At 43.4% G+C, this 27,964-nt stretch overlaps 1 protein-coding gene across 6 annotated transcripts; it reads left to right on the top strand.

The window, feature by feature from the left end:
* The first annotated feature begins 6,482 nt into the window (after positions 1–6,482).
* On the top strand, positions 6,483–27,937 carry LOC6032445 (transmembrane protein KIAA1109 homolog). 6 transcript variants are annotated; one of them, XM_038255319.1, is made up of 18 exons: positions 6,483–6,609; positions 7,306–7,440; positions 7,503–11,020; positions 11,082–11,624; positions 11,688–12,285; positions 12,673–12,774; positions 14,134–14,702; positions 15,723–17,409; positions 17,469–17,591; positions 18,349–18,514; positions 18,923–19,155; positions 19,215–20,253; positions 20,540–20,705; positions 20,767–21,129; positions 21,190–26,243; positions 26,301–26,507; positions 26,568–27,039; positions 27,104–27,937. In XM_038255319.1, exons 2-18 carry the CDS (start codon positions 7,336–7,338, stop codon positions 27,327–27,329), a joined length of 15,171 nt encoding a protein of 5,056 aa, XP_038111247.1. In that variant the 5' UTR covers positions 6,483–6,609; positions 7,306–7,335; the 3' UTR covers positions 27,330–27,937. The 6 variants fall into 6 exon arrangements, with proteins under 6 accessions (XP_038111247.1, XP_038111245.1, XP_038111243.1 ...); XM_038255317.1 differs by having other exon boundaries at positions 18,788–19,155; positions 20,567–20,705; XM_038255315.1 differs by having other exon boundaries at positions 18,788–19,155.
* Positions 27,938–27,964: the final 27 nt, after the last annotated feature.

The following is a 27,964-nucleotide window of genomic DNA, read 5'->3' as shown; positions in this document are numbered from 1 at the left end:
AGGCGTCATCCATAAAGTATTTCATGCTAAAATCGGCCAAGATTTAGGGGAAATTCTCGAATGTTTGGCAGGTTAAGCACTCGCTCCTAACTCCATCCAATTTGCTGATTTTCCCTATTTAAACAACTAATTTCGCAAAACTTTTGATAGAAACTTCCTTGCTCACTTTTTATTGAGCTATTTATCACTCGAGTTAAATTGAAAACGCTTTTAATTCGCTTTAATTGAATGTCAAAGTTCTGATCTGCCAACATTAGAGGCACGCTGGAATTAGATGCTGTTCCCCTAGAAGGAAGTTTTTATTTTATTTTTACAGGTTGTGTTTGGGACCATCCATAAACCACGTGGACATTGTTTTTATTTGTCAAACCCCCCTACCTCCCCCTTCTCGTAAAAATAAGAGGTCTTTTCACAATTTCAAAAAGTGTTGTGGTAAGCGTGGGTTCCTCTTGCCCCAGTTGGGCTGAGTTCGCTTTTTTTTTAAATATGTTTGTATTGGGTAATTCTCTACCAACTCACACGAAATCGGGAAAAGTTGCCCCGACCCCTCTTCGATTTGCGTGAAGCTTTGTCCTAAGGGGTAACTTTTGTCCCTGATCACGAATCCAAGGTCCGTTTTTTGATATCTCGTGACGGAGGGGCGGTACGACCCCTTCCATTTTTGAACATGCGAAAAAAGAGGTGTTTTTCAATTCTTTGCAGTCTGAAACGGTGATGAGATAGAAATTTGGTTTCAAAGGGACTTTTATGTAAAATTAGACGCCCGATTTGATAGCGTACTTAGAATTCCAAAAAACGTATTTTTCATTGAAAAAAAAACACTTAAAAAGTTTTAAAAATTCTCCCATTTTCCGTTACTCGACTGTAAAAAATTTTGGAACATGTTATTTTATGGGAAATTTAATGTACTTTTCGAATCTACATTGACCCAGAAGGGTCATTTTTTCATTTAGAACAACATTTTTCGTTTTAAAATTTCGCGTTTTTTTCTAACTTTGCAGGGTTATTTTTTAGAGTATAACAATGTTCTACAAAGTTGTAGAGCAGACAATTACAAAAATACAATGATATACAGACATAAGGGGTTTGCTTATAAACATCACGAGTTATTGCGATTTTACGAAAAAAAAGTTTTGAAACTGTTGGTCGTCGTTGATCATGGCCGTTCATATTCACCCGTGACAGACACGGACGACGAAACAAAGAGAAACGCAAAATGTAACTTTTTCAAAACTTTTTTTTCGTAAAATTGCGATAACTCGTGATGTTTATTAGCAAACCCCTTATGTCTATATATCAAATTTTTTGTAATTGTCTGCTCTACAACTTTGTAGAACATCCAAAGAAAAAAAAATAATCCTGCAAAGTAAGAAAAAAACACGAAATTTTAAAATGAAACATTTTGTTCTAAATGAAAAAAATGACCCTTCCGGGTCAATGTAGATTCGAAAAGTACATTAAATTTCCCATAAAATGGCATGTTCCATTTTTTTACAGTCGAGTAACGGAAAATGGTAGAATTAAAAAAATTGTGTTTTTTTCGATGAAAATACATTTTTTCGGAATTCTGAGTACACCATCAAATCGGGCGTCTAATTTTACATAAAAGTCCCTTTGACACCAAATTTCTATCTCATCACCGTTTTAGACTGCAAATAATCGAAAAACACCTCTTTTTTCGCATATTCAAAAATGGAAGGGGTCGTACCACCCCTCCGTCACGAGATATCAAAAAAATGGACCTCGGATTCGTGATCAGGTACAAAAGTTACCCCTTAGGACAAAATTTCACGCAAATCGAAGAGGGGTCGGGGCAACTGCTGTGTGAGTTGGCGGAGAATTACCCTATTTCGTAATTTACATATTTCTGCGTCTTGAAGAATTTGCTGCCCCTGATGGCATAAATGTCCCACATGCTTTTCATCACTTTTGAGTTATTGATGCAGATTGGTTTAAAATCGTGTGCTCTTTCAGAAAAGCCTAAAACATCCAGAACTTTGGTCTAGAATTCTGGAGGAAATCCTGTTTTTTCGTGAAAACTTAAAACGTAGCCTTATGTGTGAAACAAACCTGGAGTTTTTTTTGAAAAGGTCCAATAAACCAAATTTTCAGTTTTTGCTTTTTGGGTGTTTTTTAATACCCCTGACTCAAGGCGGTTTTGAAAACACCCAACAAGCAAAAACTGGAAATTTGGTTTATTGGACCTTTTCAAAAAAAAACTCCAGAAACTTGCCTTGCGTTTTTCTCAGCATGCTGTTTTTGCATATGGGACTTTTATGGGTAGTTTGTATCGTATCAAAGGGTGTTCAAAGACGAACTTGCAGCAAGTTTTTACGGGCTTTGTGAAAATAATACACTGAAAGAAAAAACACCCACTTCTGTGAGTTTTATTTTGTTATTTTTTATGTTTAAAAGTCAAATCAAGTATAATTCGTTCAATTTTTTTTTTGTGAAAATAGCTTAAGATGTTACAAAAAGGCTCTCCTAAAAAAGTACAGAATTAATTAAAAAAAAAAAAAAACATTTTAAAAAAGTGTACTAAACGTCAACATTTTCAAAAACCTGTAACTGTCGGGTTACCACCGGCTCACGAGCGCTACCGAGACTCCCTCATGTAGCCTCAGGGTCGGCATGCCTGCGGTCCTGAATCGCGGTAAGCTTGGGAAATGCTTTCGGCCAAGGTAAAACTCCACAACTTCGATCGAACTCTTTCTATTTACTCCCACTTTCTTACATCTATCTGACCTGTTTTCTGTTCTTCTTTCTTCTCGGGGCCCCGTTCTCCGACTCAGCTTCCGGTGACGCCGCATCCTCTCCTTCTGTTGTGGTTGCTGCTACTCGCCGTCATGCGGCGCAGTCGCTTGCTGCAGCTCCGGCGCTCGCCGTCTCGCGACGCATCCTCCGGGGTTGGTGTACTGGATGGCGTCGACCGGCTGCGGTCGTTAACGGATCCTCCTCGTTGTTCTGGTCGGCCTGCTCTCCGTCGTGGATGGTTACGTCCTACGACCTTCGGAGCACCATCGAGGGTGTCCGGAATACCCGGATGAGGAGCAGGCTCGACACGGGTCCACGTCCGGCTGCGGACTGGATTCTGGGGGTGACTCGATGGTTGCGGCGAGTCCCCGGTTGGTGTCCTCGACACGGTTGTTGCGAGGCGGTGCCGAACTGGCACTTAACGTGAGGTACGAGGGGTCCTGAAGGTGATGGTTGAGGTTAGGTGAGCCATGACGGTTGGTTTTGTTGGTTAGGCGGATGGGGTCGTTAGGGTTGGCAAACTGGCGGGTTTGGTGGACATACCTGATGTCCTTCAGCGGTCTCAAACACTCCTGGTTCCCGCTGGCACTATCACTCACGGCCGTGGCCGTGCACTACTTGGCGAAACAGTGGAGTTGTAGCGTTCCAACTGTTCGCTATGACTCTTTCCGGGCAATTGGACGAGTCTTGAGGAGTCCTTGGCGGTTGACGGTCTTCGTCTTTCCCCTCCTCTTTCCGCGCCTTTTCCCTGACCTTCCAACCTACCGTCATGTCACCTCTCTACCGCCCACTGCCGACGAGGTCCTCTGGTGGTCGGTTTCGGAAGCTTCTGCTGGCTGCGTTCTTGGTGGACGTCACTTGCTGGGTCGTTTACCGGAGACAAAACACTTGACACGCGAACACTTCCCAACTTTTACATTAAACGGAAAACAAACCGCGTAAATCGCGGTAACCTTCACGAGTGAGGTTCCGAACGGTTACAAACCGCAAGAATGGAATCTTCAGACAATATACACAAAAGTCTTTTTTGGTCTCAAAAATATTTTTACCTTATAATTAAGCATTTCAATTGGAAGTACGGACAGATATAAGCTTAACTACATAGCTCAGGATATTTTTTCAGTGTAGTTAGTTGGATGATAGTAACCCGGATAGTAAATTAATTTACATCAATTACAATACGAAAAGATGTCAATGACAAACTTATGGGAAATTGCACGGGCTTTCCGGTACAAATATTTTCGAGTCTACTACTTACCGAAAAATAGAAAAAAAAGTTTGACTATTACAAACATGTTCGGTACTAAACACTTGGTTTTAACGCACTTTGAATAATCACACCCAGAACTGGACATCGGCATACGAGAGGATAAAGAGCACGATTCGGTAGTAAAATGGTGCTGTGTGCGGACTGAGAGGATAAATCCCGAAATTACCGAGAGTACTTTACTCATGGGTTCATCTTCAAAAAAAGTTCATCTATCAAAAAAAAAAGTACCGGTACCGAGACTCGAACCCAAGACCTTCGGCATATTGAACCGTGCCTTTGCCGTATGGGCCACCATGGTTCAGTGATTTAGTGGCGGTCATTTGTCCAGCCACTCAATAGGATGAACGAATGAACACGCGACAGGACTATACTCTCGCAAAATAGCACTTTCCTCACGTTTCTTTTCGTGAGGACTATCCCCTCGTTCTTTAACTTTGGGTGCAGCATGCAAGATTTTTTGTTCTCACAGCTGAATTTTGAAAATGCCGAACAAAAAAATGTTCACATTTCAAATACAATGTGCAAAGGCTCTTCAAACGGTCATACTTTTTAAATTTCGATAAAACTTGGTCAGAAGTTAGTTAATATGTTACCTTAAAAATCATTCAAAATATTGTCACATAACTGAGAAATTCGATCCATACAAAAATTGGAGCTCTATTCTGATTTTGGTGTGCTAAACATTTCATCTTCTAAATTATAATAAATAAAATAGATTCGTTTACAAGAAGAGAAAACTAAAAAACCATGTTTGACTTTTTCTCCTCATTTATTTTTTTTTATTTTCATATTTGTAAAAAAAATATACAAGCTTATGATATATTACAAAAGAATGAGAAAACTCAAACCATAATTTGAAAGACAGGACAACTATTTAGTCAACCCATTTTACATAAACATTCTCATGGTTGAAAGAAATAATGCATTGTTCTTTACCCTTTGTTATATTTATGTTTTTAGCTTCTTGGGTATTTGAAAGGATTTTTTTTTCTACCTAATAGGTTAAGTTAGAAAAAAATAATGAATGATAATATATATTTTGTTTCCTTCTTGAGTATAGCAAATTTTCTACCTAATAGGTAGACGTTCAAGTTTATTAAATCCATACCTTCTCATAATTTCGAAAGATTTATCCATTCTGAAAATTTAAGTTTTCATAAAACCATTTATTTTGATATTTTATATAAGTTAAATGCAAAACTAACAAGTGGTTTTGTTTAAGTGAAAGATCAAGTAGAATATTAACTGCATGAGTGAGTTTACTTTAAAACTTTGATTAACAAGAATGATATAAAACAAAGTGAAAGTGATTACGGATTACTTATTGTATGTTCTCTCACCCATGAACATCACAAAGCTTTTTAGGAACGGTAATATGCTGATTGATCAACATAAGGTGCTCGATGGAAATACATGCTTTCTTCTTAATAAGTGATTTATCATAAGCATTTTTAATGATATGGGAAAATAAAAAAAAAAAGTTTGCCCCGGTCTAACCTAGAGGTTAGTCCAGGTGTAGGAGTCTTCTCACTGGGTCCTGTCTCGGTGGAGTCGCTAGTAGACAGTTGGACTAACAGTCCAAAGGCCGTCAGTTCGAATCCCAGGGTGGATGGAAGCTTAGGTGTAAAAAGAGGTTTGCAATTGCCTCAACAATCAAGCCTTCGGACACCTAGTTTCGAGTAGGAATCTCACAAGCGAGAACGCAAAGGCAATGCTGTAGAGCGAACTTTTTTTTCATCTTTATTTCATTGTATAATTCATTTAACTCGAATTATAAATTTGGAACACGATTGAGGTCCATGATAACAGAACAATTAAAATTATTATTTCGCAAATCCCAAACAAAAAAGCCCCCTGTTTCGCAGAGCCATCTTTAGGTTACAGCATTAAGTTAACATTTGTAAACAGATGCAAATGACGAATTTTTGGATCCATTTTCTTGAATGAAAAGTATTGTCAATTTTCATCAGAATTGAAACTATGCAATATAAAGATAAAAACTACATATTTAACCAAACAATTCTCATCAAAATCCTATATTAAAAAACTCAAATTGGGTTTCATGCAGCCAATGTTTATCAACAAACCTATGATGGTGTGAGTGACCCCACGTGGAAAATTTTGAGACTCACAGCAAATTTGCCTGAATGGTGAAATTTATATTACCTACTCGACACAGACGACAATTTCTCAGATGTTACCAATATAATGTTTATGTTCCCTTCATACTTATGGGCTTACTATTGGAGAGTATACTATTCTCGAGGCATTCTTTATAATCAAATGGCTCAATTACCACCAACCATCCTTCAAATCACGGCGTTGTAGCCGAGAACATGAGTTAAATGTGTTGTTCTTCATCTTTAATTCCAGTCTGTGGCAGTGTAGCGTGAATAGTGTAACATAGAACGTGTGTGTGTGTGTATAGATAGCATACAGATCCAGCTGACAGCTTCTGTCAAAAGGTGAAAACAAGATGGCGACGATAGTTGCAAATCAATCTGTGATGGCCAATTTTTGGTAAAATAAAGTGGTTTTTAGTTCGAAAAATGCAAACAATTCATATTAATTAAGAAGTTTTAAGGGTAAGTGACAAATACATGTAAAAATAACTAAGAATAAATCGAAAACGGTGGCCCTTTTCGATGGAAGAAAATTGCACAACGCATACTCATTTTAGGGTGGGTCTTTATGAGGAATTTGCTGATAAGTTCCAATCATGCATAATCCAGCTGATAACAAATCACTCATCTGAAAATAGTGTTGTTTATTAAGCAGTTATACTGCAAACAATTTATTAGTCATCGCAATGGGCGGAATAGACATATAAAAATGGTATCGATTTTTCCACCTCCATTGGGATAATCGATTTTCCTTGGTTGTCAAATTGCGCATTCCGACATTTATGCTGTCACCCATGAAAACACAACAGCTGGTGCTATTTCATGCTGGCATTTTACTGCCAGTATGCTGTTAATCCAATGTTTTTGTTTTGATGCGTTTGCAACCTGTTGCATTTTATTTTGAAACCCTTTCGAGTACTTGTGATTCCAATTCGAATCAACGCAGACGTATGATGCATAAGCGAACGTTGACCTTTGTACTACATTTCGTTGTCTGTCTTTGTTCAGACACTTGTTGCCTGTGAAGGTCGCCATCAAACGAGTTACTGCCGTCTCTCGACGTCTTCGTATTAGGCAATCGCTCCAAAGAGGACTATTGTATGTCTGGCTATGTAATTAATCTGTACATTTCTTGCTCTTGATTTGTGTACTTCACAGGATTAACGCTACTAACACAAACGCATCAAAATGAGTTACGAAGTGTCGGAGGAGCCCGATCTTATCTCGGACCTGGGCATCGGGCAGTTCAACACAACTCAGTCGATTGAGGACATGAAGCTGGACAAGAATATGGTAAGTATAATGCTAGTCAATATTGCTTTATTGTACTCTGATTGCACGCTTTCTTCTTTAAGGTTTGGTTGCTGCTGTCCCTGATCTCGTCAATCGTCTGGGTTGTGTACATCACATTCTACAATTCCCGCGTTTTCGGCTATTTCATCACCAAACTCGTGAATCGACTGTTTATAAAAGGAGCATACTTCAAGATTGGCTCGCTCAATGTTAATCCACTCGCTGGTAAAATCATGTTCCGTGACGTTGTTTACGTTAATTACGATTACACGGTTCGTGTGCAAGATGGTTACTTCATATTCCGATGGTGGCGTTCGTACGTCCCAAAAGACGTGTCTGAAGATTTGTCACATTCGGATACGCGCCTTTCGGTTATGCTGAATGGACTAGAGCTTCATATTTACAATCGATCCGACTTGTATGCGAAATTGGAGCAAACCTTTGGCCTCAAACCATCAATTCTCATCCCGACGGAGACTATGAGCGCCGAAGAGATAGTACGCTTCAAGGAGCAAGCAATGAACTATGAAAATCAAAGACAAACTAACGAACAGCAGGGCAAGATTAAAAAGCCAAGACCAGAAGCCATGACTGCAACTACATGGAGAGATTTGATCCCAGTGATCAAGATAGACATCTGTTCCGGAAGATTCGTATTTGGGAATCGTCTTACCCCAACAACTTTGTCGATTTGTGTAGAAGAAGCTCACTGCGTTTACTCTACGAAACCAGCAGTGTCCAAATTGGACCATTTTATGCATTTTGTGAAAGCGAAAGTGGAGAATGCCAAAGTTTTACTTGCACCGAGTCCAAAATATACCGGCTTAGTGGATGAACCCCCACGCTACATGGGTGAAGGTTTCGTGGTCATGATGTCTAATAATATAGAGTTGTACACCTACATGGATGAATGCGGTGTAGTTCCAGAAGAACCAGTAACGCTTACGCTAACGAATGGTGATGTAGTGGAAGCAGCCCCTCCAATTTGGGGCATTGATATTAAGTGTGGCAAAGGAACGGATTTTAGTTACGGACCGTGGGCTGATCGGCAAAGAGATCATCTGTTCAAATTTTTCTTTCCACCGGATTATCAAGCAATGCAAGTAACCAAGCCACCAAAACCAGGTGATCGACGAGAGGTTCAGTCGTTCGACATAAGCTTGTGCACGCTAAACGAAGCAACAATCGACATTTTGTTTTCCAAAGTAAAGGAAACGAATGCAGTGCATGTGAATATCGGAGCTGGTTCATATTTGGAGGTAACGCTGCCATGGATAACTCTTCAGGATGGATTCACCACTAAAGTCACTGGACAACTGTTGCATGTAGAAGCAACAACAAGTCTGCAGTTCAGAAGTCTTGCCGAGTGCGAAACACTTCAGTTCAATGTAAAAGTTCACTATCCGGTTCGTTGGAATGAACATCAAGAATGGACGATTAATTTGACTGGTAGTAAAGCGACAGCATACATTGTGTTCTCTCACAAAGAATTTTTCCAAGATTTGATTGAAGATTGGGCATCAAAGGCACGTCCGGACATTCTTAGCTTCGTTCCATACACGTGGAAGTTTGGAGTTATTCTGAAGGAGTTTGAAATTATCACACTCAGCAGCGAGTTCAACTGGATTGATTGTTCAAGCACGAATCAGGAGAATCATCACCTGGCGTTCTGTGGCGATTTGTTTGATTTGAGTTTCACATTACCGTTCGACGATTTTTTGCCTCTGAAAATACCAATCGTGTTTTGGATTCACGGAGAAGGACTTGATTTGAGTATGTACGTTCCCGAACAGTCGAGCAGCAAACCAATATTGATAGCGCTTGACAAAAATGCTCAGATATTAACACGCGATGGAAGCATTAAACAGCGAAGTGAATTAATCACTAAAAAGTGGCGGCGAGTTTGTCTACGATCTGCTGGTTGGATCGATTGTTGGACGGTTCCCATTGTGGCGCTTTCAATCAAATACATCTATCATCCAATGCCCCCACTAGGGCCAGATCCACAAGCTGATATTACAACTCCGGAAAAGGAGGAAATTCTTCTAAGTCCGATGCGAATACCGAAAATGCGTAAATCACCAGCCATTACGTGGAACGACGCCGGACAGCCTCGGTTTGATCCAACATCCCTTCCGCCAGACCAGGTATCTGTTGAATTGGAAATCGGTTCATCAATCATGCTTGCTTATGGATCAATCCTGAGGAATTTCATTCATTTGAAAGAAAATATCTTTGGCGAAGATCAATCATTCACCGACATGGAAAACTCCAACTCAAAATCAGGTAACGGCAATGCGAACAGTGGTGGATCGAAATCAACCAGCTCAAAGGATGATCCAAACAAATCGGTGTCCGAGGCAAGTGCGAATGCAGAAGAGAAACCAAAACGGTTCGATCCTCGATTGTTCCGTCCACTGGAGGTCATTGTGAGTGTAACGATTCACGATCTTCAAGCACATGTCATGAAAAATTGCAACGAGAATGATCCACCATGCCCAGTTGTGTTGATTGAACGGTTAGGTTTCGAAATGAAGAAGAGATATAACGAAACGGAACTGCAAGTTTTGGTTAGCCCCTCTTTTCTAATATCGGCGGACAGCAGCATGCGGCCATCCAAGGATAAACACTTGAAGCAAGGTCATCTGCTTTTATCAGCGGTTCAAGTGCGGGGTCATGCCATGTTCAGCAACGAAGGACGAGCTCTCGAAGAGGAAACTCTGGAATATGCTTGGCTGCTGGAGGTTCAGTTGGGAAAGTTGTCCGGGAAAATGACACCACCCCAGCTGTTCAACGTTATAACCGGATTAGAAACGCTGGCTTTTCTTACTTTGGACTCTGAAAATGATCTTAAATCTCCAAAAACAACCCGTTACTGCCACCATGGCATTCCAACTAATATCTGTTCGCACACAAAAGATGACGCCAAGTACCGTTGCCCCTCAACGGAGGACATCAAATACCGCATGACTCGGGTGGCTATCGATGCCGTTGACTTTTATTTGGTTGAAAATGGAACCGCATTACACACGTGGATCTCTCCTATCCGTATCGCAACCTGTAATTTGCACGGTCAGCAGGTAAAATCCGGCGTGACTGGATTGATACCGACCATCTTGCTGCGACAGTTTGTATCCACAGGAGGACATTTTAGCCATAGTAATGGCAATTCACACAGTAACACCAACACTACCGGAAGTGGTCGATCTGCCAAGGCTCATCATCAGAGCTCGATGAAAATGGATTCCGAACGGAAGGAAGAACACCATAAACGACCTGATGATGTGAAACCAAAAAAGAGCATGGATGCACACCAACAGCAAGGCCCGTCCCACCGACGGGACTCCAAAGAAGATCCGTACGGATCGTTGCCCAATCGTCGTAACCACGAATCCGATTACTATCGTCGTGAAAGGGAAGACATTTACGCCTCGGTTCACTCGACCCGCAACAGTAATAGAGACATCGATTCGACCGAGCCCTGGCTAGAGGTTGGTTGTGTGTCGCTGGGTCCGGTGATTATTGAAGCTGCCTCCGCGCTTCCAATTCCAGAACACTGCCTGCATCTGGTTCAGCACAAGTATGTTTGATTTTATAGTTTTGATAAGGTTTTGGTAACTCATCGTATTTTGCCTTTCCAGCTATTTGAAGCTCCATGACGAAAAATCTAAAAAGTTGTGGTTCCTGTGGGCCAACACTAGCGATCCAATCCGTTGCGGATGCGTTGGAGGGTGTGCTTTCTTCGGTTCTAATCGTAATGGGCCACGTTTCTTCAAACCGTCTGCTCAGGATCTTCAGGATTTCATCAACATTGCCCGGTACCACATCCATCCGAGCTCCCGCGAGTATGGCTTTGGACAAAGTTTACTGCACGTCGATCAGTTGGTTTTCCACACACCACCGTATAGCTTGCAGCCGGTTTCGCTGCAAGAATGCTACGAGTACGTGGGCAAGCCGAATCTTCGCACAACGCATGCCAAGTCTCCGCTGCCGCCGAAACATGAATCTATTATGACGCAGAAGCAAAGCGACATTTCTCCCAACAGTACGATGATTCGCAGTGGAGGGGCTGGAAGTGATAAGTCGGGCAAATCGTCGCTAGAGCGCGTTAAGGAGAAGGATAACGGATCACCACTAAGTGCGGACCGCAGCAGAGGACGGCGCTTCTCGTACACTAGTGCAAGGTAAGTTCAATTGGGAGATTCTTGTGGAACGCAGACCTTCTTACATTTCTTACATTTTAACAGACAAAACACAATATCCCATGACGTACCGTACTATCGACTGCTAGAGTCAAGTCCTAAGGCCAACAGCATCAAGGTATCAACCCCAACGGCAATGCGCGACTCAGAGTCTCGTCTCCTGACACCAAAGGCGATCAAGGTGCAAGCCCCGAAAACGAGTGCATCGGATTCGCGCCTGACGATGGAGTATTTCCAGGGTGACGACAGTCAGATGAGTACGTCTGACGAGCTCACGGAGCTGTCCCAATCGGCACCTCAGCCCCATCCGCTGGAGTCCGATTCGGAACATTCGCTCAGTCCGAAGGTTCCTGACGAAGTCATAATTCGAGACGTTCAGCGTACCGTTTCGTTGACGTCGGAAAACCCATCAGAAGCATTCTTTTCGGCTGATGAAGACCTACATGCGTCGCGAAGTTCCAGCCTGAAGGCAACCACAGCTGAAATGTCTACGGTTATACCGAAGAAACGGTTTGCATCTGATCTGAGCATCGTAGGGCCAAATGAACTCGAGGGAAAACTGTCGACACACCGAAGTGACTACGAAATTCACACTCCTGAACATCGTAGTCTACCCATGAGACCGCAATCTACGGCAGAACTGGTAAGAATCATTCAAACAGCTAAATTTTACTGCATGCATAGGAAAATTCAGTTTATGTTATGCATGTTCGAGACAGCGTCCTTTTTTTCCGTATCCCAGCGTAGAATATAGACTCAAAACAATTTGTTAATACATAGTTTGTTTTTTACGCATTCCTTCAATCCAAAAAAAAAAAATAATAACGCAAAACTTCATGTTCAACTTGATCACGTGGCAAATAATGAACACCACCCACAATGCAAAATCAATTGCAACCTGCCAAATCAATCGCCTCTCTGTTACCTCAACCACCACCACAAAACACCATGTAAATCCCAACAATCAAACAAAAAAAAACAAAACGTGTCGCGCGCATCACCAACTCCTTTCCTCCCACCACCACCAAAGAACGAGGAGGAGCGCCGGATTCATGGTCTAGCGACACCCCTTCGCAAATTCAGTAACATTTCACCGCGGCCCGAGTTCCGCCATTTCAAGCCGGTTTATGACGTGAGTAAAATACTACAAAATCTAGTAGAGATCATTAGAAAAGCGCTGTTATACAGTGTAGTAACATTTTATACATTTTTTTTTTGTTTTTTTTATGTTGCTATACTATGCTTGCTTTCATTTGTTACTTAAAAAAAACTTAATTTTATTTGTATTCCAGTTTATTTCTGTTTGAAATTGTTTCGTTACGATTTTTTTGTTCTAATACAAATTGCATAGGGCCAACACTGAATTACACTCTAATTGGTACAACAAGGTTCGTATGCCATGCTGCTAAGCTTGTTTGCTTTAGAAAAGTACCATTCATACAACTAATATGATCAAATCATCCTGTGCTGAAAACTTTACATTATGATTCCCTTAAAAAGTCGTTTAATGTTTTCTGGTTCACTGTTATCGAAAAAATGCTATTATTATTATTTGTTATGAATGGCAATCTAACCATTTGGCCAATATTCACATGTAATAAGACGTTAGACAATTAAGATTTCTTTGATTCACAAAAAAGTAAGCAGTAGTTTCGTCATCCACAGTCACCCAAATTTACGGGATATTTCCGTTTAACAGTTTTGTGTGTAACTCATCTACATCAAATTGGATGATTGCGAAAAGTTGTATTATACAAAGCAAATATAAAATGATTTTTTTTCACTGCTACACACACTTGCTTCTATACTAGATAACGTAGATTTTCACCTTTTCATTTAATTAATATAGAGTAGAAGCCTCTGAAAACATCATCAAGATTGACAATGTTGGAACCACTAAAATTTTTTACACTTTGTTTTCTGGAGTTTTCTCCAAGTTGCTTTCGTTTTTATCAAGTCATTTAATGTAATACTTTTTTTTACATATTTACGACGATCAGACAAACTGACAATTAAATAATAAATCATTTGTTGAAGATTTAATATATTTAATGAATTCCTTTATTTACTTTCTTCATAAGTCAAACAGTTGATGATTAAAAACGATTTACTACCATGCGCCTCCCTCCTTGAACGGTATCTACATTAAAATGTAAATTGCCATGCGTCTCCATCAAACTGTACCTTACTAAAAAGTTCAATTGCCATGCGTCTCCATTAACACTATGTCTTACTAAAAAGTTCAACTACCAGGTGTCTCCATGAAAACTCGACCCAAACTAAAACACTAATCAAATGATAAGCTGTAAAATCATGGAGATTTTTGATGGCATTTCCTTGTACCTTTTTTACAAGCGTAAGATTCTTGAATTGCGACGTCCAGTTGAGTGTACTGAAGATCGACGACGGACTAGACTGACTTAGGACAACCTTTGATGGTTTATTTTTGAAATTGTACCTTCACCAAACTAATGTCACACAATTTTCGCAGGTTGATCCTCACGACTCGTCCGAGTCGCACTCACTCTCGTCGAGTTCCTTCATTTCGGCAATGTCATCCCAAGAGGACATCACCCTGGTGAATCTGCACATGCAGATCAACCGTCCGATCGTCGACTCGCCACTTCTGATGGCCAGCTACGTGACCCACCTGGCACAGGTGCGGTGCTCCAACTGGTCCCACTGCTCGATGCCGTTCGGCGCGGACGCATTCTCGATGCCCCTGTTCCAGCAGAACGACGACGGAGGTTTGGTCTACATCGGGAGCAAACTGGTTCCGCACTTTGACAATTACTCGCACTGGCGCGAAGTGAAGGTCATATCGCGATACGACGGAAGCGGCCAGCAACCGACGTCCTCGATGTCCACCCTGCCGAGGCCACACCCGTGGGACCCGAGCGTTATGGTGCGGGGAAGTTTCGAAAAGCAGGAAAGCAAAGAACACGAGAATGAATTCCTGAGCTCGCAAGGAGAGACGGCCACGAGAAATTCGGTGGTGGTGCGGTTCAAAGGGCAGGTCGACATCATGGTCACACCGCTATTGCTGGAGGGGTTGCAAAGGTATGATTTTTTTTTTGTTTTTATTTCATACAATTACACAAAAGCACATATAAAATAGAACACAATACAAAATAATTAGGAACGGGATGCTGTACTTAAGCATTGTTTCGTTTAACTCGGACAAGTGACTCCAGTGGTTGGCGAAATGAATCCGTTTCCAGTGATGGGTTCGGAAAGGAATCTTCCAAGAAGCCTGCAGTTTCTGATTTCAGCGGTGCATCGTTATTCAACGGATTTCGTCTGTGACGATAGTTCTGTCCTTTGGCTATCATAGAAAAGTAATTAGAAATTATTACTGAAATTGGGCATGTGAAACCACTTACAATTCCGTAATTTACTCTTCAAAAAATCAATCCTATTGTGAACGTTGCGATCCAGTACTGCTTTCGCACTCCAATCGTTACCATACAGCTTAACATCGTCTGCAATCTGATGAGTAAGTTTTCGTGGAGGAGGCTTCTTCCTAGGCTTGGTTACTTTTTTGGTACGTGTCGGCTTTCGCTTGGTCATCTTTGCCTTCGTTGGCTGAACCGTTGTGGTGGTTGTTGTGGTCGTCGTAGGTTTCCGTTTCCTGAACCACCCCCTGAATGAGGCAACCTGATCTCGTTCATCTCCAGCAAAGTTACTGACCGCCGCGGAATCCGAACATGGTTGCTGCTGGCATTCACGTTTATTTTTCCGATGATCGGTTGCATCCTCCGTGGCCATCAACTTCGACAGTCGGTTCAGTTCGCGGGTCGAAAGCCGGGACAATGCAGCGGACAACTCGGCATCGCTGAATGCGTTAAAGTTTTGACCTGTTTCACGTTCATCTTGATCGTAATCGTAATCTGCCGATTCGTACTCGTAATCATCTTGACCATTGTCGTTCACTTGCTCCGAAAAGGTAGCATTTATTTGAGTAAGCAAACAGATTAGCGAAACAATGCTAAAGTAATGGAAATGTGTCATTTTATGGGAATGATCAAGGCATACTGCGAAGTTATCAAACTAAACTCGTTTTTTTTCTTTCCATTTAAGAATGGTCGAGTCGTTGATCCCCACCCTATCAACGCTGCACCCACTGACGATCATCAACGATACGCATGCGTCGTGCGTGCGCAAGGTAGAAGCCGTCAACATCCTAAAGCGTGATCAATCGCTCAGCTACTGGTCCCAGGTGCACTCGAACTCGAAACGGTCCACAGCGGAGCGTAACCTGCAAGGTCCCGGTGGTCCCGTCTTGACTGACGTGTACGAAGAAAGCATCTCCACCCAGTTGCAAGGTTTGGTTGTGCTGCCAAAGGTAAACGTAACGATGATTCAGAGCTCTGTGATTGAAGAAGTGATCTCGTTTGCTGCGCTGGACAACGTCCAGGAGTTGAGCTGTGCCTCACTGTTGGCGGTTTGTTTCGAAGGAGTCTCGACTAGGTTCCATCTGGGTAAGACTACCAAAGCTTCCATGCACACCGTCTATACCCAGCCAACGGTTCGCAGCGGAGGTTTAAAGAAAAGTGGATTGATTCGAGGAACCAGAGCACTGCTAGCGCACCTTTCCTCCCAATCGCGACCGGATAACGTCCCTGGGGAACCTGTTTTGCTAGAAACATCGGAGAAACAACTCGAAGAGTTGATAATAACGTTGGACGTAGGAAATGCGCATGCTCAGCTGAGAAGGCTTAAAAATGAACCGATAGCTGTGCAAGACTCACAGATCGTGATAACAGCGATTCCGACGCACCGTACGCGAGCCATGTTCGATTGCACTAAGATCCCCGAAGAACCGGCCGTGGAGGGCAACTCCGGCATGGGATACATCATGTTCGAGTGTGGACTGGAAGGAGTGAGTGTAAAGATCGTCAAAAGATCGCAGTTTGAAAAATCGGAAAATGCTGAAGAAGCCCTGAAGCCGGTTCCGCCACCTGAAGTTGTAAACTCAGAGGTTAATCAAAACAGTGTAACGGGCAACAACCCACTTAACTTGGTCACACTTTTGAACGAAGCTGGTGGAAGTATGGCCGCTGAAGCTTTGGCAAAAATTGGCATGAAGAAACCCTCCACTCCAAAAGCGGGAGCTGCCAAAGACAAGAGCATTACTGAAACTCGCGCCAAAGACAAACCCGTGGATAACCGAACTACTCGCGAACGATTCTCATACAAAACAGCAGAAACACCTAACCCGGATGAGGATCAACCGAAAGACCAAACTCCACAAATGGGATCAAATGGTGTCGGAGATGAAAAGGGCCCTTTCAACGCACTGATACCAGCCAAAAACAACAACGGCAAAACTTCATCTTGCGTCATCGACTTCAAAACAGTCTGGTTCAATTTTGCCGCCCCTCCGAGATCCCCAATCACGCGAAAGATCGATTACACCCGGCTTGATTGGAACCTTCTGAGCACGGCATCGCCGGCCATTACAGCTTGGATGAACCCGAGCAATCGTTTTGCAATTAAAGTTGTCTCCATGGTTCGAGCAATGTACGTGCGACGCACTGCTGTCCTGGTCGCTCTTATGGCTGATGCTTGGGAAAGACAAACCGTCCACAGACCGATCAAGAGTCGATATCCAGGGATGTTCACTCCGCTGGCCAAAACCCTACAGGAGGATCCAAGCTGTTTGCTGTGTACGATGCTGCAGAAATATGTCCTAGAAGAAACAGTCATCAAGGTCGAGAATGACCTTAAGCAGCAGTACATTCCTCAGCTGAGCACCTTGAGACAGGTATAATTTGTGATGAATGACATGCGTTCGACATTTCTGAACCCAAACTTTATTTTCAGGCCGTCATTGTACTCAGTCGTCAGTGGAAAAATGTGCTCTACAATCCTATGCTATTTGAACATCAGTACAAGGGCAAGCTGAACAATCCAATCAGTGTCACCTTCTCCTTGCCACAAGATGAGGTAAGTTTTGTAGTAGGTACATGTCAAATCATCACATTACTTATCACTTATTGAGAGAATCCGCATCAAAAATTTCTTGTCTGCATAACGTCCATTTCGGTCCTACGATCAACCTATCCAATTACACTAAAAATCTCCCTTTTCAGCGTTATAAACCGATTTGGGGTAAGTTCAACACGTTGAACGTTCTCCATTGCGCGTGTTGTTTCGGGCAAAAAAAAAGAACTCAGTGTCTAGTACCACCATGTGTTGATATGCATTTTTGTTTTGTATTTTGTACTCGGATCGGAGAGGCTTTGTTGTTAATAACCCGAACCTTTTAACGGCGCGAACCAATTAACAAATACACATACACACACACACCTACACAGTCACACAACTTGAGTGTTAACAAGAACACGTTTCCGCTTAATCTTTCATCTGCCTCATGTAGAATTAGAAGTCTTTTCATGCCATTTGAATTTTTGAAATTTTCCGTTCTCGTTCAAGGAGACGAAATGAGTTTATTTTTTTCAACTGTGAAAAACGTTGAAGCGAAAACTAAGTTTGTAAGATTTTGTCGTGGTTAGAATTTTTAAAATGATCTTATTGACACTTTTTGGGTAATAACCCAGTTTGGATGTGAGTTCCAAAGTGATGCAAAATATGCGCAGCAATTCCCAATTTTTGGCAGAAAGAGCCTCCACCAACACATCGATCGACCGCTTTCATTCTCGCCTGAAACTATCACTATGGCTTTTCTTCTTTCCTTGCACAGGACGCAGAGGACACGGATGACATTGACGCTGAGAATTATCCGGTGGGTATCATCGAAAACCACCCCCTGATTGATGAGGAAAATGAGCGCACAATGTTGCTTGGCCAAAGCGTGCAAGCTCAGCACCACCAGTCGACGGCCACAACCGGTGGCCATCAGCACCACGGTAATGAAAACGTTGATCAACCAACCCACAATCATCCTCTCTTCTTCCGTCCATCTTCTGTTCTGCTCTTACTCCCTTCTTTCGTTCTTTATCTATCCTCTCTGATCTGTGTTGATTTTGTCTTTTTTTTTTGTGTACTTTGTGTTTTATGTTAAAATATGCTTTTTCAAAGGTTCTGTTAATTGTTGGTTTGGGTTTATGTTTTGTTAGTAGTTGCCCCTCATCCTATTTCAACAATATCTCGATTTGCCTTCCCCCACTTTGTTTCGACAGTAATCAAAATGCCAGAGGAACCGGTACAGATCCACGTAACCAAGCTAGGAGACTCCATTAACACCTCTCCCAGTACTAACAACTCGAACAAACTACGGAAAAAGTCCTCGGTAAAGAGTTTTATTCCTCCAGCAGCACCTTCCTCGCGCTCTAGCATGCAAATGTTTCCAATTATCTTCGATAAGCACGATCCCCAGATCGAATACGGAGCGTTGAAGGAAGGTTCGTTGCCCTCAGTGTGCAGTTCGTCGGACTCGATGGACAAGCCGTGGACTCCGCCACCGAACCAGAAAGAAGATCTTTACTCGTGGATGGCGAAGCAACAAAATGGAGCCACCAAAACTAGCCGCGACAAGGAGAAGCACGAGGTTTGGAAATTAAGCTTTAGACAATTATGTCAAATTTTGAAACAATAACTTCATTACAGAATGTTCGTCAAGCGTCGAAGAATCGTCCGGAGATTCAATCGGTTAGGTTTATGCAGGAAAACAATCGGATTCTTGATGCACATCTCATTTTTGAACCGATGCTAACCTGCCTCGGAGTTATGCCCCAGCAGATGATCAACAATGTGTCCAACACGGATGTTTCCTCGCTGGACAGTCTGGGTACCAATTTATCTCTCGTATGTTCTTTCGATACCATGCGCATCGACATAGTCGTGAGCGAGGCTGGCGATTCCAAAAAACCAAAGCCAAAGATGGGAAAAAAGAGCAACGGAAAGTTTTCGCTTATCATGCCTCCAGAACAACCTGCTTTCTTGTGTGAATATGTTGGAGTTGAGTTGGAGTTGTTGCGAATGACGGACGGTTTCCCGGACGACACCAAGCATCACATGTTGTACATTTCCAGAGGTCAATTGAAGAAACATACCAGCACTGTTATAAACTTCAGCCTGAATTGCAAGTATCTGTCCCAGCAAGTGAATATGCCCTTGCTAAGACTACTTCATCAAATCACAAATATGTATCAAAACGTAAAAGATGCTCAGAACGAGCTTCGCGATCATCCGGAAACTGGAAAGAGAAGTGCTCCGTTGAAGGATGAGTCCAGCCTGGCCTCGGAGATCAATGATCCAACACTGATGGGAAGTCTCAACGAACCGTTGATGACCCACATCGATAATGCAATCTTCGACTATGCCGACGAACGGTACGACAAGTTCAACGAAGACATTCCAGCAATGCGTCACGAGCTACGACATTCCGTCAGTCGGTCAAAGATGCCCAGCTTGGGCCCGTTGATCCCGCTGACACCTTCTCCCAACTCGCGCAATAGGCCGCACAGCTTCGCTCAGAAACTACGCAGCACCAGCAAGTCCGTGAAGGGCAAGTTGGGCTACACGAACCTGAACGATACGATCACCACTCCGGTCAAGACCAGTCCCACGGCGTTGATATTTTCCGATGCTCTCTCGCTGGACGCGAAGAACTCCATCACCGGTGGACTCTCCAGCACGTACGGAGGTAGGTTTGTGTGTTCTGTGTTGCCGTGATGTGGCATTGAAAATAATCATTGCTTGTGTTTTGTGTGTCGATCATCGGTGTGGCAGAAATATTCTCATTTTTTGTAAGAATATTTTTGCTGTGCTGCTCGTTCAAAAAATCTAACAAGTGTGTTCCATTCGTCAATAACTTTTTTGTTGGTCAAAATCAAAACCTTGATTGGAATATTCCTTCTTATTATCATATGGTTATCTTCAATACCGACACATCAACGCCAACCGACGGAACCGCTTGCGCCATAACGTAGGACCCAATGTAAATGAAGCTTTTGTAGATTTTACGGCACCGTTCGATCGATCAACGTTCACCGGACCGATTCACAGCATGCTGGACACACCAAAGTGCTGGAAAACGGTCTACCACCTGCTGGATCTCTACTCGGCGATGCCCGAAACGAAAACTATCGCGCATCGGTAATACTCCATTTTATCAGAACTTACTCTACGGCAAACAATAACTGTAACCCTTTTCCAGTGTATCCCTATCGCCGGATGCCGTCGGCCAAATCCGAGCGCGCAAGTATAACCTGCTACATGACACCAAAGGATTTTCCGGTCGAGAAGACGACGACATCGGATCGGGAACACCGATTCCGAAAGACGTTGGCGTTCTGGCCCAGGAGCGAACCCGGCTGGTAGTGTTTGGGGTAGCTAAAATTCATCGCACCCGACTGCTGGCCACGCTTAGCGGGTTGAAACTCGAAGCGGAAATAACGGCGCTTCACAGTAGCACCACGTGGCGTAAAAAGTCACGACCGGCTTCGCTGGAATGTTCCCTTACGGGTCAGGTGGGACGGGCTATGATTGTGCTGCTGGAAGGGGTTCCACCAAATCAGCAGTAAGTATTGACAACGCTCACTATTTGATCATTGTCTTTAAACCCTTATAACCATTTCAGAACTGTCGTTAAAGTAACTATCGGAAAGAGCCAAACACTGTACTCAAGCATCACACGCAAGGGCAAAGATAAGAATAACGGATTGCTCTCAATTGGAGTCGTCAACATTGACATTCCCCAACATCCGGTTGCACTCCATGGAATGATGACTCGTGGATCGAAGCAGATCTCTTCCACCCTGCAAGAACTCCGTGTGACGAGAAGCTCCGCTCGAATGACTCGACAGAACGAAGAGCCGGAATCTCCGTTGCACAATCAACGTGAATCAAGGGATAAGACTCCTACGGCTCGTAAAGCAAGTTCGGCTACCGTAAAACCGGCTCCAGCTAATCCAAGTGGATTACTGCAGCCTCTGGTAATGCAATTTAACATAATTCTGCAAAGCTTATCCGTGACAGCAGCCCTGCTGCCGTCCTTGCAAGCTCAGTACAAGATGGACCATGTGACATCAACAGGAGTCACTGGCAGTAAGGCAAAATTCACGGTAGATTTGCCAAATCACAGTCTGAGCTTTACCACCAAGGTTCAAACCACGGAAACCAATTTACCATCAGAGGCATGCATCGCTCTACCCCCGGTTCACGTAACAGCTGAATATGTTCCCGAAAATTCCACTGAAGAAGCCCCAATGGACGGAGTTGTACTACGACAAGGAGGATATCTGGACGCTACGGCGGAAATTGGAGTCTTTGAGCGTTGTCTCTCTACAGACCTCCTGAACCACCTCGTATTCGTTCAGAAGGTGTTCATGAAAGAAGTCAACGAAGTTGTGCAAAAAGTTTACGGAGGCGAGAAACCAGTTCCGATTTGGTCGGAGGATGCAGAACCAGATAATGGATCACAAATAAAAAGAATTTTGTTCTCGCTAAACATCCGTGTAAAGCGTATCCAATTGACCGCTACGACGCCGTGTAATTCCGCGGTGAGATTCGAAACAGGTCAACTCGATTTGCATCTGTCGAACCGGGTTAAGAATCTTGCCGAAGCATCAAACACCAAGCTATTTGGCAAAGCGCAAATCGATCTTAATCTTTCTCTCGGACAAATCATCAAAAATGTGATTTTCGATGAAGCTGAACCGGAGTTCCAGCAGCATGCATTTTTCAATACCACAATCGGACTTCGCAATGCTTTCCAAGACGAAATGATGAACGATAAGGAGCTTGTGTTGATTACCTTAAAGAGACCACTGATCTACGTTCAACCGATTGCCGTTGACAAGGCCATCCTGGTTTGGCTCAACTACAAGAACGCCTACGAATATTGGACCGAGAAGCGAGCAAATCTCAACAAAGAAGTTCTGATGGCCACCCAACAGGTATTTGAGAAGGTACCGTTTGAAAAGCTGAGTCAACATCTAAACACCGCAAATCTATCGACACTGTTCCTGCAATTGACCGTGGAAGATATGGGCATTTGCTTACCTCTCAACCAACCACCACAACAGTGGGGTAATCGCTCGGTTGGAGACTTCGAACAAAAAGGAGCTGTAGTTATCACGCTAGAAAACACAATAATTTCCGCGTGTAGTTGTGGCTCTCTCGTCTCAAAGGGCAAGTTTGTTGGCCTATGTCTTCGTTTCGCCGAGGATTTTGACTCTTCATTGGACGAGTGGAAGCCCAACATGAACGACTCAAGCATCATGAACTTGTGCGTCGTGTCCGAAGGAACGTACGAAGTTTGCTCGCGTACGATAGCGGCCAAACACCCGGACAATGCCAAATGGTTCCTCAATGTAAAGTGGCAAATGGAGGGGGTTGATATCCACCTTGACGTCAATATTGGCAAACAACTGTCCGCGCTGGGACACACGCTCACCATGCTGACCGGATCGGAAGACGACGAACCCATTTCATCGGACACGCAGGATAGTGACGACGCTGATCAAGTCGATGGAAACAGGACTTCGCAAGAGTTTGGCGCCAAAGGACGAAAATCTGTTGATTCGCTACCGTCATTTTTGTTCGACACTACTTTGGATCCGAAGAAGCGATCGCTGCTGATGGAGAATGAAATTGCTGAACAGACAAAGACTGTTAATGATCTGAGAACGCTTGGTGCTTCGATCAAGACAATTGAAAATGAAGAGAGAAGACTGCAAGAGCTACAAGCAATCTGCTACAAGTATTTTAGAAGGGATATGTTGCAGAAATGGAAACGACCTACAATTCGTAAAACTATGCTCAAGTCTACAAACCGGTCGCGATCTTTCATTGCTCCATCGCCTACCCGCGAGGACATGATGGAGTCCGGAGAATGTTCCACTATGATGGAAGGGATGAGCGGCAACGATGGTTTGCTCAATAGTCTGCAAGAATCCCCGAACTCGGGTCCATCTAGGAGTGCATCACTGCGGGTAAAGATACCACAAGCTAGCCGAGTAACCTTCACCGATGCCATGCGCCAATCTTCGTTGCCGAGTGCGGATTCCGATGTGGCGTTTTCGGATTCTGGCCTCGATTGGCCGCGCTACGATTCAGCGTCACTGACTTCGGAGGTTCCACACCTGTTGGAAATCGACGGTGAGCAGGTTGAGCTGAGGAAGAAAAGTCCGAACCATCCGCAGAAGCAACAGGAGCCGAATATTGACTTTGAGTTGGACATAAAGGTACTGGTGAACTCCGGAAAGTGTGTTCTGCACACAAAGGATGTGACAGACGACAAGATGACTACCAGTGTAAGCACCACGGTGAAGCAACATAAACGGGAACGTAGTATTGGCACAGATTGGGGAAGTCCAGTTCCACCGCGGCGAAACAAGGAAAAGTCTAAAATGAAGTACAATTCACCGTACACGGTGCTAGTGGATCTAACCATCTTTCACATTCCGGGATTAGACGTAAAGCTGCAGTACCAGTCCAAGATAATCGACGACGATGTTTCACCGCGTTACACCACTAGCGATCCGTTTGGAGTTACTCGAAGACATGGATCAAAGCGAGCAACTCTGTTTGCGTGGATGACCCTGCAGAGCATTCCGGAAGAAACGATCATTTCACCCCACATTCTGGAATTTTTAGAGCAAACACTTGAGCCAATTCCGTCTAAGGTTCTGTCAATACCATCAAACCCAGTGAACCTTCAAATGTTGGAGAACAACTATGCTGCTTACGCCAGTTTTCCTGTGGACGTAGTCGTTTACTTCCATATGCAACCTTCAACGTTCCGATTCTCTTGTCTACCTGTTTCAAGGGTCGAATGCATGCTTCAACTGCCTAGCTTGGACATCATTTTCAGCTCTAATCGCCAAGAAGATGAACAGCCATCAACCACGGGTTATGGAGAAGGAGAAGGAAAATCCGCGGGAGGTTTAAGTGTCACTGGGTGTCTCGCGGACTTTAACGTGTTCATCTTTCACCCGTACGGTAAAAAGACGAACCTGAGGGAATCGCATCAATATAGTCCGTTAGCGGATAGTGAACGCAAAGATTCGCTGAGTATCAATGTAGAATTTGTCAAGTTTCATATCACGAGGTCGAAGAAGATCAACTACGAAGCGGGCATGAGTCGGAAAATGTCAGATCAGTCCAAGGCTATCATACGGTTTTCTACGATCGTGGACATTGGATCTGCTTCGTTCAAGTATGACATGCGAAGGCTAACGGAGATTCTGGCATTCCCTAAGGCTTGGTACAGGAGAAGTATTGTGAGGAGAATGTTTTTAGGAGATTTGAGCGTGCAACAAGTAAGCATGTGTGATTTGGAGAGCGTATCAGAAGACTGCAGCAGCATGAACATGAACGATCCGGACCCATCAGAGGAACGACCGGAGCCACTGAGCAGAGATAAATTGAAGTTAAGCTTGGATGGCGATTTGCCTAAGCATAGCATGGGCAGCACGAGTTCCTCTTCAACGACGGCGCGATTGAAGCATCAAAAGTCTTCAAGCTTAGACTCAAATACGTCTCCATCGGATGTTAATCAGATAACTTCGTGGGAGACTCTAGTCTTGTTTGCAGTAAACTTTACCAAGCTGAACGTGCAAATGAACATGGGAAATGTGATGGGAAATATAGTTTGGTTGACAAAAGCATTCCGAAGTGATGGACGGTTAAGTATTGGTAGCACCGGTCATAAAAATATGTACATTGGAGTTGGACTGGGAGGATCTTCGCTGGATGCCAAGGGAGGAATTGTTGGTGGTAACATTGAACTAAGTAAAATTGACACTTTCATTCATATCCGGGAAGATCCTGGCTGCGAACCGGACCACAAGGTTGGAATTAAACTGATGGCACTGGAGTTGAAGTTCGATTACATGGGAACCAGTGTCCTCATGACCAGAATCAGTAATCTGAGTGCTCAGCTGCGAGATCAGTGGAAATTCTCCAAAGATCATGACTTCAGCAACACTTTGCCTACAAACTTACCGGCAATTATACTGATCCACGGAGACTTGTCCTGGGATCAGCTTCAAATGATGATTTCAAAATCAACGACCGCCGACATCTTGAAGATGTTCTACAAATTGGAAGAATTTTTCTCGCAGCAATTCAAATCTTCCAAGCGAGTGTTTTCGAGTCTTGAACCGCGGCTGGCCGTGAACAATTCCGCCAGTGTACGACGCAACGATTCTACGAAGAAAAGTTCAGCAGGTCCATCTATTGCGGAACGTGAACTAAGTGTACATGACGCGCGTCACCACCGTCACTGGCAACGTCCACTGCGGCAAACGAAGGGACTGTGGCTGTCAACGCTGGGAGTCCCTCTGTCAAGTATCGGAACCGTGCTGGGAGGGACCATGGAGTTGCACGGTAAAAATATTTCACTCGCCTGTTTCCATGGCATTAACTTCAAGTCCAAGTCGTGGGCCTTGTTCAGTTTGAAGGAACCGTGCATAAATTTTGCCACGGAAGCGCAACACGTAGAATCTACGGAGGAAGTGCACGTCATTCAGACGCTCACGTTCGGGCTGGGCATGAACACCCAACAACCGTCGCAACATCACTCGAACGCGACCGTCGTCCGGATGACCCGGAATGTGATATTCCCACCGCAGTTCAAGACACTGCACGAATGGTTCCATTATGCATTTGCCAACAGTGAAATTGATGGTATGTTTTTTTTTTCTTCACGATTGCATTTTTCAAAACACTTTTGTATCCTTACAGCCGTCGATCGCTTCCCGGTGCTGGAACGTGACAAAGAACATCACACCAACTCGATTGAGCGCGCCCGGGGAACTGCCGGTGGTGCAGCATCTCATCCAAAGCTGCAAGATCCGAATCACAACAGGGAAGTCATCTTTGCTCTGCCCAGTCTTCAGCTGCATTTTAAGACGGAACACATGCAAGGAATCTCGACGCCGGATGTTTCACGTAAGCTTTGCAGATCTTATGGTAAATTACCCTTCAATATATGCTTCTTTATTTCCACAGAAGACAAACCACTTGTCGAGTGCAGTTTCATTACAGAGTTTGAAGATCACATTTTTGTCACTGTGGATGCAGATGCGTTCTTCTTTCTACATGATCTCATTACTTCATATCTAAAAGAGAAGGATAAAGTGCTTGGTACGATAACGAGTGCGCGTCCGGCTTCACCGAATCCGCACCCACCGGCACCATCCCCATCGCCGACTCCGTCATCCCAGTCAAACTTGAAACCCGGCCGAAGCAGCACCTCGAGCAACTCTTCGACCCAGGACTTGTCCTCGAGTCAGTCGATTGCTAACGGGAGTGCGGTCAACATCAATGAAGCCGGAACAAGTTCCAAGAGTCGGGCCGAGGAGAAACCAGCCAGTACAAAGCACGTGAATATTAAGGTGGAAAAGTCCGACGTGGAAATGCTCATGAGAACGGACTGGCGGCATTTCAACTGTAAAACTTGGCATTTGGAACCGACTGTTAGGTAAGTTTATCTTTTCTAGATAGTCAATAACAGTTTTAACTTTTTATTTAACCCAACTTTACAGACTGCTATCGTGGGCTGGCAAGTCCATTGAGCCGTACGGCATCGACTACATTCTGAACAAGCTTGGCTTTAGCCACGCGCGAACGACAATTCCAAAATGGTTGCAGCGTGGTGTGATGGATCCGCTGGATAAGGTGGAGGCACTGTTGATGCTTCAGCTGTTGCTCATGGCAAAAGAAAACGGAACTGACGAGAAAGAGGCCGCCCGAAATCGTTACGCGGAGTGAAGATAAATGTATTGCTACTCGTTATCGAAATAGTCTGATTTAAACTCAATTATCATGATAATCACCCAATTCAGAGCAAGATTAAACAATGTTTAGTGTTTGGAACTCAATCGATGTTAGAAATTGATCTGAGACAAAAAACTGCTTATCTCTCTCTAGTCCTTGCTTTGAGCAACATCACAAAAGGCTAGGTTTGTTCGAAATATGGCGGGAACTGAACACGAGATGAGTAAATGAAGGTACTACAAGCTTGAGATATATTATCAACGTTCCTTTAATTGTTTATTATGGGTGGTATTTGTTGAATCAAATTGTGTACATGGTGCGATTATCTCTAGAAAAAAGTGTTTTTTTTTTATAATTAAATTGGTGTTTGTAAAAGTTCCTATTTTCTATGAAATTCAAAATTGATTACACATCAAGTTAGGTTTGGTAAATTTTATGTACGATTTGATACTTTTACTCAGTTTCATGGTAAATTGCGAACAAAATTGGGAACAAACCTTCGTCTAATGTGTATTTTTGTGCACGATTTGGATTGCTTCGGCAATTCAAATATATCTGCAATAACCTTATATAAATAAAGCAATAATGTCTATCAAAATTATCACACCTTTACCATATATTAAAAAGAC

This window comes from Culex quinquefasciatus, chromosome 2, assembly GCF_015732765.1.
Source record: "Culex quinquefasciatus strain JHB chromosome 2, VPISU_Cqui_1.0_pri_paternal, whole genome shotgun sequence".
Taxonomy (NCBI): domain Eukaryota; kingdom Metazoa; phylum Arthropoda; class Insecta; order Diptera; family Culicidae; genus Culex; species Culex quinquefasciatus.
Note: the sequence above shows the minus strand (reverse complement) of the source record. Positions and strands in the feature narration are given on the sequence as shown.

Bases quoted from the DNA above. Each gene is read 5' to 3' on its own strand.
- LOC6032445 (XM_038255315.1), top strand. From the start codon at position 7,336: ATGAGTTACGAAGTGTCGGAGGAGCCCGATCTTATCTCGGACCTGGGC. The intron at 17,592-18,348 runs GTAAGTTTTGTA...TTCCTTGCACAG, and splicing joins TCTCCTTGCCACAAGATGAG to GACGCAGAGGACACGGATGA. The intron at 27,040-27,103 runs GTAAGTTTATCT...CCAACTTTACAG, and splicing joins CATTTGGAACCGACTGTTAG to ACTGCTATCGTGGGCTGGCA.